This window comes from Procambarus clarkii, chromosome 24 (genome assembly GCF_040958095.1).
Source record: "Procambarus clarkii isolate CNS0578487 chromosome 24, FALCON_Pclarkii_2.0, whole genome shotgun sequence".
Classification (NCBI taxonomy): domain Eukaryota; kingdom Metazoa; phylum Arthropoda; class Malacostraca; order Decapoda; family Cambaridae; genus Procambarus; species Procambarus clarkii.
Window position 1 is genome coordinate 14,797,231 of NC_091173.1, and position 13,147 is coordinate 14,810,377.

The 13,147-nt window shown below is 42.6% G+C and overlaps 1 protein-coding gene across 1 annotated transcript; it reads right to left on the reverse strand.

Moving 5' to 3' along the window:
- Positions 1–3,175: 3,175 nt before the first annotated feature.
- Positions 3,176–7,619, reverse strand: LOC138368111 (uncharacterized). The gene is made up of 3 exons (XM_069330413.1): positions 7,462–7,619; positions 6,041–6,171; positions 3,176–5,447 (listed from the first exon to the last, which is right to left on the reverse strand). Exons 1-3 carry the CDS (start codon positions 7,554–7,556, stop codon positions 4,564–4,566), a joined length of 1,110 nt encoding a protein of 369 aa, XP_069186514.1. The 5' UTR covers positions 7,557–7,619; the 3' UTR covers positions 3,176–4,563.
- Between the last annotated feature and the right edge of the window lie 5,528 nt (positions 7,620–13,147).

Genomic DNA, 13,147 nt, shown 5'->3' on the forward strand with positions numbered 1-13,147 from the left:
ATATATTTTTTATTTGTATATACAGAGAGTTCTTACATTCTTGTAAAGCCACTAGTACGCATAGCGTTTCGGGCAAGTCTTTAATCTTAATTTTCCCCGGAATTTGACCCGCCAAATCGTTTAACAACCAGGTACCCATTCACTGCTGGGTGAACAGAGGCTACAGTTAAGGATTGGTGCCTAGTCAATCCTCCCCGGCCACATCCTCTACACTAAACAGAAACATTCGTACCATTATTTTATGTTATGATTTGATTACGAAAACCCCTCCATTATTTTCTAGATACAAAATAAGGTCATTGTAATAGACAATTCTCGTCCCAAGTGTTTACCTTGCGAGTCCCTTCAGCACTTAAAGAGTCCTGAGTCCACCACCTAAGAGCACCGTCAGAGCGCCGAGTTAAGCCCGCTTCACAACAGGACCCAAAGAGCGAGTTTCTTTACCAATCAGCTGGACGGGCTGTAAGATGACGTCACTTGAGTGCTTCGCTCATTGGTTGAGAAAGGGGAAATTCCAGCAATCACAGCCACCTTTCATGCTACTCCCTCACAGACGTCATGCGATACGATGGCGGGAATGATGTCAAGAGTCCCATCATGTGCATTTTTTTCCTCGTCATAAAAACGATAAACATTTGATATGCAGGAAAAAATAAACCACTTCTCATGAAAAAACACATCTAAAATGATATAAAATATTCCCTAACTTATTATTGGTTTGTTTTTTAATCAAAAGCAGCATCCCCAATATATGTATATATATATATATATATATATATATATATATATATATATATATATATATATATATATATATATATATATATATGCAAACAAGCCTGAATGGTCCCCAGGACTATATACAACTGAAAACTCACACCCCAGAAGTGACTCGAACCCATACTCCCACAACTGGTATGTACAGGGACGCCTTAATCCGCTTGACCATCACGACCGGACATAAGGAAGTGATAGCCGAGGCTATATGAACCACTTCCCCGCCGGCACTCGGATGGTAATCTTGGGCATAGCATTTTATCAAATCACCTCATTCTTTGGGGCACACGTGAGGAACACAAATGCAAACAAGCCTGAATGGTCCCCAGGACTATATACAACTGAAAACTCACACCCCAGAAGTGACTCGAACCCATACTCCCACAACTGGTATGTACAGGGACGCCTTAATCCGCTTGACCATCACGACCGGACATAAGGAAGTGATAGCCGAGGCTATATGAACCACTTCCCCGCCGGCACTCGGATGGTAATCTTGGGCATAGCATTTTATCAAATCACCTCATTCTTTGGGGCACACGTGAGGAACACAAATGCAAACAAGCCTGAATGGTCCCCAGGACTATATACAACTGAAAACTCACACCCCAGAAGTGACTCGAACCCATACTCCCACAACTGGTATGTACAGGGACGCCTTAATCCGCTTGACCATCACGACCGGACATAAGGAAGTGATAGCCGAGGCTATATGAACCACTTCCCCGCCGGCACTCGGATGGTAATCTTGGGCATAGCATTTTATCAAATCACCTCATTCTTTGGGGCACACGTGAGGAACACAAATGCAAACAAGCCTGAATGGTCCCCAGGACTATATACAACTGAAAACTCACACCCCAGAAGTGACTCGAACCCATACTCCCACAACTGGTATGTACAGGGACGCCTTAATCCGCTTGACCATCACGACCGGACATAAGGAAGTGATAGCCGAGGCTATATGAACCACTTCTATATGAACCTCGGATTACCATCCGAGTGCCGGCGGGGAAGTGGTTCATATAGCCTCGGCTATCACTTCCTTATGTCCGGTCGTGATGGTCAAGCGGATTAAGGCGTCCCTGTACATACCAGTTGTGGGAGTATGGGTTCGAGTCACTTCTGGGGTGTGAGTTTTCAGTTATATATATATATATATATATATATATATATATATATATATATATATATATATATATATATATATATATATGTCGTACCTAGTAGCCAGAACGCACTTCTCAGCCTACTATGCAAGGCCCGATTTGCCTAATAAGCCAAGTTTTCATGAATTAATTGTTTTTCGACTACCTAACCTACCTAACCTAACGTAACTTTTTCGGCTACCTAACCTAACCTAACCTATAAAGATAGGTTAGGTTAGGTTAGGTAGGGTTGGTTAGGTTCGGTCATATATCTACATTAATTTTAACTCCAATAAAAAAAAATTGACCTCATTTATAATGAAATGGGTAGCTTTATCATTTCATAAGAAAAAATTACAGAAAATATATTAATTCAGGAAAACTTGGCTTATTAGGCAAATCGGGCCTTGCATAGTAGGCCGAGAAGTGCGTTCTGGCTACTAGGTATGACATATATATATATATATATATATATATATATATAGGGAGTACCACCTCTGGTTGGAAGAAGGAGACCCTTAGCCTCGGAGGAAAGCACACATTAGAAGGAATGTTTAGGTCCCCTCCAATACAGTTTCTTTGTGCTTCTCTCCAACCACCCTCCCCTTCCTTTTGTGTTTTCCTGTGCTTCATTAGATATTTAAAGGTTACAAGATGTTCATTGGTGCCGGCCACGTGTACACATGTGCTAGCCAGGTGTTCACAACTCACACTTGACATTTAACCCACCTATACATAGGGTGAATGTAATGGGGGTATACCCCCCCCCCCCCATAAACATGCTAAATGTCAACATATCCTACCAGTAAATGCTTCACATAAACTTAATGCTTCATGTTGACCAGACCACACACTAGAAGTTGAAGGGACGACAACGTTTTGGTCCGTCCTGGACCATTCTCAAGTCGATTAGTCGACTTTAATTAGTCGATTTTAATCGACTTGAGAATGGTCCAGGACGGACCGAAACGTCGTCGTCCCTTCAACTTCTAGTGTGTGGTCTGGTCAACATACTTCAGCCACGTTATTGTGACTCATCGCCTGCTTAATGCTTCATTTCGCACTTGTGTGGCAGGCACCAAAGCATAACAAATACCTTGAAGAGCACGGTAGGCCTATCTACGCCTACGGACAGTGGTTTGAAGACTTAGTGCGTAGGCCTCACCTTCCAATAATGTTCACAGTTCACCAACGCAGGCGGAATCAGGACAACAAATTATAGAACATATTATATTTATTTAATTATAGCTAACACGATGACAGCACATGTTAGGAGCTGCATCACTTAATACATTTGTGTGCGATGTGTAATACAAATGTGAGTGAGGATGTATAATACAATATGGGAAGTACTGAAGAATAAATCTTCAGCTGATTTAGATTTATTTTGACTAAAAAACATTGATTACATTTTCATAGGCCTAAGGATTAAATATACATGAAATATTCCATACACATGTATACATACATAACTTAAAGATATATGTTAAAATAAATACAAGTACACACACACACACACACACACACACACACACACACACACACACACACACACACACACACATCTTCACGCCCCACAATGTACCAGACCAAGGATAGTGATGTCTCCTTGGGGGTATTAGAGCCTAAAAATGAGGAGGTATGGGAGCCAAGTAATAATAGTATGGGGGGGGGAGGGGTTATGGGACTCGAACTATGAACAGTTTAAAACAAAAGTTACTGTAAGATTGGAGTTAGTCATCACCGTCAGTAACTGTACCTGGAGCATTGTTTTGTGTACACAGAAGCAGCAGCAAAAGGTCTCACTAGTCGTCGCTGGCTACCTTGTGTGTGTGTGTCATCTGTCGCTCTTGTATAAATGTGATAAATCCCAAGTAATTATAAAACCCCCGTGAATGTTTCTGAGCTGTTGTGTGCCTAAGTACCTACCAAGCAAGACCAGGACATAGGAGTGAGACCAGGCTATTGATGGCTTTTGAAGGCCCGCTGGTACCTACTGGGACTGTTAGTGGTGGTGGTGGTGGTATCGTCAGTCTGGCGAAGGTGGGTATAGGGGGACATATTGGGTAATCCATCTGGGGTCTGTAGTAGTGAAACGCTTAAGAACTTCTGTACTAGATATTGAAGCACTTACATTGGGAATAATTTTCAGGGGACAAAGAGAGAAGAGATAACAGGAGAGGTTGCCGAAGCCACACCAATCCAGAGGGGAAGTTATCAGCCAGAGGGGAAAAATACAATTAGAAATTAGACAAAAACTCAACCAGAGGAGAAATACAGTTGACTAGATGGGAAATACATTTTGCTACAGGCAAAATACATTCGGCCAGAAGGGAACCAATGTTCAGAATAAGACGGGTAATACGGCAGGACAATAATTTGATCTAAATTGACTATTTAAGTGTTATTTTTTTAGTTAACATTTAAAAAGTCAAAAAATATATAAATAAATAAATATTTATTTAATTACACATGAGGGTTAGCCTCATCAGACTCTGCAGGATAATAAGTGATTTTATTGGGAGTGTAACTCAAATTTGTTAGCTTAGAAATACTTTCTAAAGCATACCATATATCAAGCATATCAAGGTATATGCTCATAGACAGTGATATAACAGCATATGTAGCATGTAGCTGATTACTTACTTGTGCCATTGTCTGTAGGTGAGGTGGTGGTTGTGGTGGTTGTTTGTGTGGTTGAGTTGGTTGGGGTGGTTGACGTGTCGGAGGCTGTGATGGTAGTGGAGAGTACGGAGGTTGTGGTGGAAATTGTGGTGGTTGGTGGCGATTCACTGACTGGTACTTGTGTGATGACTGTGGTGGATGGTGGTGGGCTGGTTGGGGTGGTTGCTACTGGTGTGGTGACAGCTGTAGTAGATGGTGAGCCTGTGATAGATGTAGTGATTGATGGTCGTGTTAAGTGGGTGGTTGATGTGGTAGTAATTGAAGGAGTGGTTAGAGAACGCTGTAGTGTGAATGATGCCAGAAGAGTTGCCGGGGTAGTTGCAGTAGTTGCAGTAGAGGGGGGAGCCATGGTGACTGGTAGCGTGATTGTGGTCGTTGATGAGAGTGTGGTTGTGGTGGTGGTGGATGCTGAAGCTGGTGTAGTGGTAGGCACTGAAGGTGTGGTGGTAGTTGTGGTTATACTTTCATGTGCTATGGTGGTAGTAGTAGTGGTGGTGGGCGGTGTTGCTGTGGTGGTAATGGTGGGTGGTGAAGTTGTTGTGGTAGGGGGTAGTGGTGTAGTTAAAGGGTGCCAAATCTTGTATACTAGAGTTTGTGTAGCGAGAATGGTGGTTGGTTGTGTAGGGTTGGAGGTGGTGGTGGTGGTGGGGGATGAGTAGGTGGTTATGGTGGCAGGGGGTGGAGTCCCAGTGGCTGGAACAGGTGGTGGTGGGGTTGGTGGTGGTGGGGTTGGTGGTGATGGGGTTGATGGTGGTGGGGTTGTGGTGGTCGCCACGGTAGAGGAGCGAGGTAGCTTGGTTCGACACTGATTGCTGCTCGGAACGTTGTTCATCGACACTGTTGAGAAAGGGACAACTCCCGTTTATAACGGGAATAACAGGAGGGGGAAGGAGGAGGAGGAGGAGGAGAAGGAGGAGGAGGAGGAGGAGGAGGAGGAGGAGGAGGAGGAGGAGGAGGAAGCAGCAGCAGATAAAAAAAGGGAATAGAAAATCAGAAGGGGAAGAAGAGTACAAGAAAACCAACAATAATATAGATAAGGCCAGGTATAGAGGAGAGGAAGAGAGAGAGAGAGAGAGAGAGAGAGAGAGAGAGAGAGAGAGAGAGAGAGAGAGAGAGAGAGAGAGAGAGAGAGAGAGAGAGAGAGAGAGAGAGAGAGGTGGTGAACGGAGTAGGTTGAGATATTAGTGCCAATAGTAGAGAGATACGAGTATATTATTGTACATACGTTCCTGTATTAGCGTTCCTTGGTCATACACGTTTCTGACACACACACACACACACATGTGTGTGTGTGATGATGCAAACAAAAATTATGAGGATTAAGACAGAGGAAGATAATATGAGGCTACAAGATGACCTAGACAAACTGAAGGAAAGACACACACACACACACACCTGTATCACCCCCGTCGCCCTCGGCCTCAACCCACCTGGAACAGTGTAAAAGTTGGCGACATCGTAGTCGCCGCAGATCTCACAAGAGTTGCCGGCACACACACTCGTACAGTTGCCCTGAGTCATGGTGGTGTAGTCTACAGAGTTGCCGCAGGCGCAGTAGCTCCTGGCAAGATCACACACATCACTTTTAAGGTCTTACAGCCCATCAAAAAAAAAAAAAACACACACAAACAAAAAAAGCCGTCGTGGAAGACGTCTTAATTCTGTGCATCCTGGATGAACCAAAAGAAAGTCAGGTATATTTCAGTCTTCAGCTGTAGTGCTTCCTATGTACAATATTTCGCCATTCCCTTTTAGCAGTGTTACCTTGTTGAAAACAACAACGTTAAGCGTTTGATTAAGTTAATTTAAGTTAACTTACGTCTCCAAAGTTTGCATGTTATTGTTATCAGTTTAACATTGACAATTCGTACTTAAACATCACGTTCCATCAGTACTTACCAAAAAAAATACTTAACTCTGCCAAACGTAGTTTAAAAGATTTACATCAAAACATAACTTAAAAAAATCATATCGGATTTTATTCATATTACAAAAATTCAACTATTACACTCGCTTCCAAGCATCAAACTATCGCGGTATTAGATGCAGACGAGGAGTCACAATAACGTGGCTGAACTATGTTGACCAAACCACACACACTAGAGAGTGAAGGGACGACGATGTTTCTGTCCGTCCTGGACCATTCTCAAGTAGATTGTGACACTCGACTTGAAAATGGTCCAGGACGGATCGAAACGTCGTCGTCGTCCCTTCACTTTCTCAGTGTGTGGTTTGGTCAACATATCGCGGTATTACATTACAAATCACATCACATCAAAACGTCTCTGAGGCATCATAGCATCACGTCAGCGTTCACCAGACATCACAGAGCATCACGTCAGCGTTCACCAGACATCACAGAGCATCACGTCAGCGTTCACCAGACATCACAGGATAATAAATCACACGGAAACATCAAACATTGTATCAGGCGTTTCAATAAACAACATCAGATCACTAACATTGGTCTCAGGTTCAATTTCCGTGGCAGAGTAAATGCGTTCGGTAACGTCTCCTTTCACCTAGTGCCTCTGTTCACCTAACCGTAAATAGGTATCATAGTAAACACCACACGAAATTCATTGGATTCCATTGTAATAATTGATTCAATCTTGGTCTCTCTCTCTCTCTCTCTCTCTCTCTCTCTCTCTCTCTCTCTCTCTCTCTCTCTCTCTCTCTCTCTCTGTCTCTCTCTCTCTGTTTCTCGCTCTCTCTCTTTCTCGCTCTCTCTTTCTCTCTCCCTCTCTCTCTTTCTCGCTCTCTCTTTCTCTCTCCCTCTCTCTTTCTCGCTTTCTCTCTCTCTCTCCGTCTGGAGCACCACTTCGACTACCCAGTAAACTTGTAGACTCACCCGTACTCGGTGGAGGCGTAGAGGTAGCCACTGAGATAACACTGGTAGACACACAGTACTCGAGAATTGGGGCTGAGAGTGAAGAGGTCAGGCATGTGCCTCTTGTTGCCCTTCAAGAAGACTCCGAAACAGAACCCTTCAGGAGGAAGGGTCTGACCATCGCCTGGGGTCAAAGGTGACTGTAAGGACAACTGCCAACGACGGAAGCTACCACTGAGACAAGGCAAATGTTCAACCAAAATTAAATTCGTACGAGGAATGTACTCGAGACGGGAATTGATAATTCATAATATGATACGTTAATAATATATATATATATATATATATATATATATATATATATATATATATATATATATATATATATATATATATATATATATATATATATATTCATTAATGGTGTGATGAGAGAGAGTCTTGAGGGGGGGGGGTGCAGCCATGGCTATTCTACACTTATACAATAATACAACTACTGTTGTATTGTTATATACAGTGTACTGACGTAGTGTGTGTGTCTTTGGAGATCTGTGTTTGAGTATACGTGTGTGTTTGTTGTTCTTGCATGTTCATACACAATAAAAAACACACACGACACACACACACCGAATGGTACATGAGTCAGCAGCACCGCCCACACCACGCCCACCGCCCACCGTCCGCTGACCGCCCACGACCTGTCCATAAGTGTGAGAGCAACACCTGCGGGTTCACGGAAGGTAAGACACGTACACAACACGACTCAATTTTCATAACTGTAAAAAAAAAGTTAATCATAACTGACAATACTCATGACTAGTCTGATATATATATATATATATATATATATACATATCATCACCACGTTGAGCAACTCAAGAATTGACGAGGTGCAGGAGGGGGGGGGGGAAGGGTATGTATGTGGGAGTGAGGTGGATTGTGGTGGTGACGTAGGATTGTGGTGGTGACGTAGGATTGTGGTGGTGACGTAGGATTGTGGTGGTGATGTATGATTGTGGTGAAGGTGTAGCGGTACGTCGAGGAGGTAGGGTGTGTGGAGGGTGCCAGGTGTAACTAGGGTGTATATAGTCAAGACCTCTGAGCGAGGGAGTTTGACAGCGTCAAGGATGTGAGGGTGAAACATTTAGGATGAAACGTGTGTCCAGTCCTGGAGAGAGAGAGAGAGAGAGAGAGAGAGAGAGAGAGAGAGAGAGAGAGAGAGAGGGGGAGAGAGAGAGAGAGAGAGAGAGAGAGAGAGAGAGAGAGAGAGAGAGAGAGAGAGAGAGAGAGAGAGAGAGAGAGAGAGAGAGAGAGAGAGAGAGAGAGAGAGAGAGAGAGGGGGAGAGAGAGAGAGAGAGAGAGAGAGAGAGAGAGAGAGAGAGAGAGAGAGAGAGAGAGAGAGATACATGAATGGAGAGACTGTGGGAGACCCACTTACCGCGGTGCTCCAGGCTAGAGTGAGGCCACAGAGTCCTGGGGAAGGTGTTTTATGGAAGGGTGGAGTGATAGGGAGGTTTGGGGGAGGGGGTTGAGAGGGGGAGACAGTGGGTGTTCTCTCCCTCCACCTCCTCCACCTCCTCTTCATGATCTCTCCTCTCCCTCCATGTTCTCACCTCCTCCTTCTTCCGTATACTCCTTCTCTTCCTTCCACGTTCTCACTATCCCAATTCTCATCACTTCAACCTCCCAATTATTCTCTTCTTCTCTCTCTCTCTCCCTCCTTACTAATCCATCCCATCCCTTTCCCTTCTTCTCTATTTTCTGTCCCATTCCTCTACATTATCGTCCTCTCTTTCTCTTTTATTATTTCCCCTCTCCCACAGTCTTAATTCTAACTCTCCCTTTGATTCTCTCTTTCTCGTTCTCATGCCCTCTCTCCTCCATTTTATCCCTCTCTTCATCTCCTTCCATTATCTTCTGCATCTTTCCCCCAGCATTCGTTATTCTCCTCTTCCACCCTCTCATATTCTTTTTTTTCTCTCTACCCTTCATTTTTGTTATTTTTCCTTTTTTATCGCTCTCTCTACCCGTTCTGAATTTTTGTTTCCTCCTCTATGTTTTAATCCCAGGTCCGTACTTTATTTCACTCTTTCTATCCACCCCTTCAACTTTCTTTTATATTCGTGTTATTTGCCGTCTTTATGCTGTCTCTACGTCAACTCTCTCTCTCAGTCCCAATATACACCTCGCTCCTTGTAGTGTCTTGCGTTCTATCCCCGACGATACAAGTGGTTAGTCACTGTTCCTTCCCTCCGGCCTATCCCCTGCTCCTTATCCTCACAGCTCTTACAAGTGCTATATAGCCCAGTGACTTGGCCCTTTCTCCTCAGCACCGCTCCTGTGCCAGGTAAGTCCAACACGGACTCACCATAGCCCGTGCTACTGGCCCCGCTCCTGTGCCAGGTAAGCTACGGGCTCACCATAGCCCGTGCTACTTGGAACTTGTTCCGAGTAGCTTAATCTATAACAACAACAACCCTTTCTCCTAACTGCCCCCCTCAAACACCGTCTCGTTTCCGACACGACTAGATTCTTACCTTACTAGACAGACTCAACATCTTACATCACCAAGAAATGTGTAGTTTGTATACAAAAATGATTGACTCTTGAAAATTGTATATATTCATATGCAATATGGGGGGGGGGGTTTGTAGATGGAGGGAAGAGAAGGGAGGAGAAGAGGGAGAGATAGTGAAGGATGAAGAGAAGGTAGAGGAGGAGGAGGAGGAGGAGAGTGTGAACAGAGTACTGAGAGGGTGTAGAGGAGTACAGACCCCCCCTCCCCCACCTCCCCACCCTCAGGTCTCAGGTCTCTCTCCCCCCACAACTCTTGACGTAAAAAAAAAAAGATGTCTTTAGCACCATATACATTTTTCATGGGTTTTTGTTTATGGTGGAGAAGGGGCTGAGGGGGACGCCACCTGGACCCCTCACTCTCCTCTTTACATGCAAACTACAGTGAGGGGAAAACTGGATATCTTTAGAACTTCAGTTGAAATAAACCACAAATAGATGTCTTCTATTTTGAAAAAGATGAGACAAAAAATAACACACATTCGATAACAAAGATTAACGCCAACATAATTATATACAACAATGCAACAGACATCAATTCGCTATAAAAAAAAACAGTAAACACATAAGCCAAATACATCGATCAGTTAATGGAAAAAGCAAGATAGCAATTAGTTTTAATTCAGAAAAATTAACTGCCCATCACTCACCACCAGCACGTGGCAATTAACAATTAACAATAATCATCCATTGTGTCGGGGGACAGGCAGCCAGAGTGTATTTCTACAAGTTAGGATTATATCAAGATATCCCCTCCATCATTACCCCTTTTCCCAGGATGCAGCCCCACAACAAGCTAAGTCCTGAGTACCTACTTACTGCTAGGTGGACAGGAGCATTCGGTGATAGGCAATGTGCCCAACTATTTCTGTCTCATCCGGGATTCGAACCCGGAATTCTAGATTTGTGAGTCGAGAATTCGTTAAGTAGTGAATACGTCAAAACCCCGACGTTCTATTAGGAGGACAAGTAGGTGTGAATGAGTGTGTGCGAGCAGGAGCTGCCTCGTATTGGCCAATAGGAGCTGCCTCGTATTGGCCAATAGGAGCTGCTTCGTATTGGCCAATAGGAGCTGCTTCGTATGGGTCAATAGGAGCTGCTTCGTATTGGCCAATAGGAGCTGCTTCGTATGGGTCAATAGGAGCTGCTTCGTATGGGTCAATAGGAGCTGCTTCGTATTGGCCAATAGGAGCTGCTTCGTATGGGTCAATAGGAGCTGCTTCGTATGGGTCAATAGGAGCTGCTTCGTATGGGTCAATAGGAGCTGCTTCGTATTGGCGAATAGGAGCTGCTTCGTATTGGCCAATAGGAGCTGCTTCGTATGGGTCAATAGGAGCTGCTTCGTATGGGTCAATAGGAGCTGCTTCGTATGGGTCAATAGGAGCTGCTTCGTATGGGTCAATAGGAGCTGCTTCGTATTGGCCAATAGCAGCTGCTTCGTATGGGTCAATAGCAGCTTGCACGTATGGACCAACATCAATATATGTCAATACGTTAATAGATGAATAAGAAGTGTTCTGAATTCCATATGATTTACGTCAAGTGTCATTTGTTCACTCTAGCAGCGTATTAGAATTGGGTTCTAGTCTTAAGAGCATATAATTCTAATATATGGCATTCCACTGACCTATTTATTAACCTTTTTATTACACACAATTAAATTACAATGATAAAGTAAATAATTAAATCATTTTTAAGCAAGTTATTAAGAAAATTGTATATAAAGTAACTTACTACAACGCCGTAGTGCATGAATGAAGGTGAAGGAAAGACCTAATATATGTGTAAGTGTATTAAAGACCTTATTTTCGAATGCAATCCGAAAATTTACTCATTTTACTCATTTTTACAAAAGTTACTCATTTCTCATTTTTCAATACATTTCTCTGTGTACAATGTTCTCAAATACCTTACGAAAGGAGTCAGGTTACATCCGAAAACGTTTTGTATTATTCACTGACACATATATTTGGTCTTTCCTTCACCTTTATATGTAATTATGATAAAAATTAGGCTTGCGAATAGTTCGAGATTTTATTTTAAAGTTCCCTATATAATACCTACAATTTTCTTTAAATTTTATAACAGAAAACGTTAAACAATGGGAAACTTTTATAAAAGAAAATTCTAACCAGTACATTACAAAATCAAGTTTTTGTTAACATTCTTTGCAATGTAGTGTATTACACATTCTAAACTCACAATAGCTTGGAGGACTCGCGGCCTCTTAAGAGAGACAACCTGTATTCTGGTAGTGAATCAGTCTCAGTAACTTGCCAAATGTGCCTATTGCAAACTAAATGCAAATTTTTATGTCAATTTTGCTGTGAAGTGTCTAAAATTATCTGTTAGTTTAAGGATTTGCCCGAAACGCTATGCGTGTTAGTGGCTTTACAAGAATGTAAAATCAACTCAATTTCTATGTTCTCTGTTAATCCCCAATGTACCTTCTTGTAAATAAATAAAAAAAATATAAAAATAAATTAGCAATTTAGTATATATTATGCCTAAAGCCACTATGCCCGAAACGCTATTCGGGCAACTTGCCCACAACGTTGTGCATATTAGTGGCTTTAGGCATTTTATGTACTAGCTCTTGCAAGAAATCCAACATTATGTTTGTAACTCGTCTTATATGTATGTACTTTTACTCGAATAAACATTTGATTTGATTTGAACAACAACAATTCACTCCCGGGTTTAGTTACTCTGCTCACTACAAATAAATTTTGTAGTGAGATCTTAATTCCCCAAGATCTTAATTCACCAAGATCTTAATTCACCAAGATCTTAATTCACCAAGATCTTAATTCCCCAAGATCTTAATTCACCAAGATCTTAATTCACCAAGATCTTAATTCCCCAAGATCTTAATTCACCAAGATCTTAATTCACCAAGATCTTAATTCACCAAGATCTTAATTCCCCAAGATCTTAATTCACCAAGATCTTAATTCACCAAGATCTTAATTCACCAAGATCTTAATTCCCCAAGATCTTAATTCTGCAGAATTAAGATCTTGGGGAATTTGTAAGTTATTTTAATAATTGTTTTTAGTTTAGCAGTCGCCGTGGCTCAGTGGTAAGGAATTCGCCCCGCGCTTCGCCAGCGATTTGGCCCGGGTTCGTATCC

What these genes read in the sequence shown, in the direction of transcription:
- LOC138368111 (XM_069330413.1), bottom strand. Translation starts at nt 7,556, where the DNA reads ATGCCTGACCTCTTCACTCTCAGCCCCAATTCTCGAGTACTGTGTGTC. An exon ending in TACGCCTCCACCGAGTACGG is followed by an intron (nt 6,172 to 7,461) that starts GTGAGTCTACAA and finishes TGATCTTGCCAG; the next exon opens with GAGCTACTGCGCCTGCGGCA. An exon ending in CAACTTTTACACTGTTCCAG is followed by an intron (nt 5,448 to 6,040) that starts GTGGGTTGAGGC and finishes CTTTCTCAACAG; the next exon opens with TGTCGATGAACAACGTTCCG.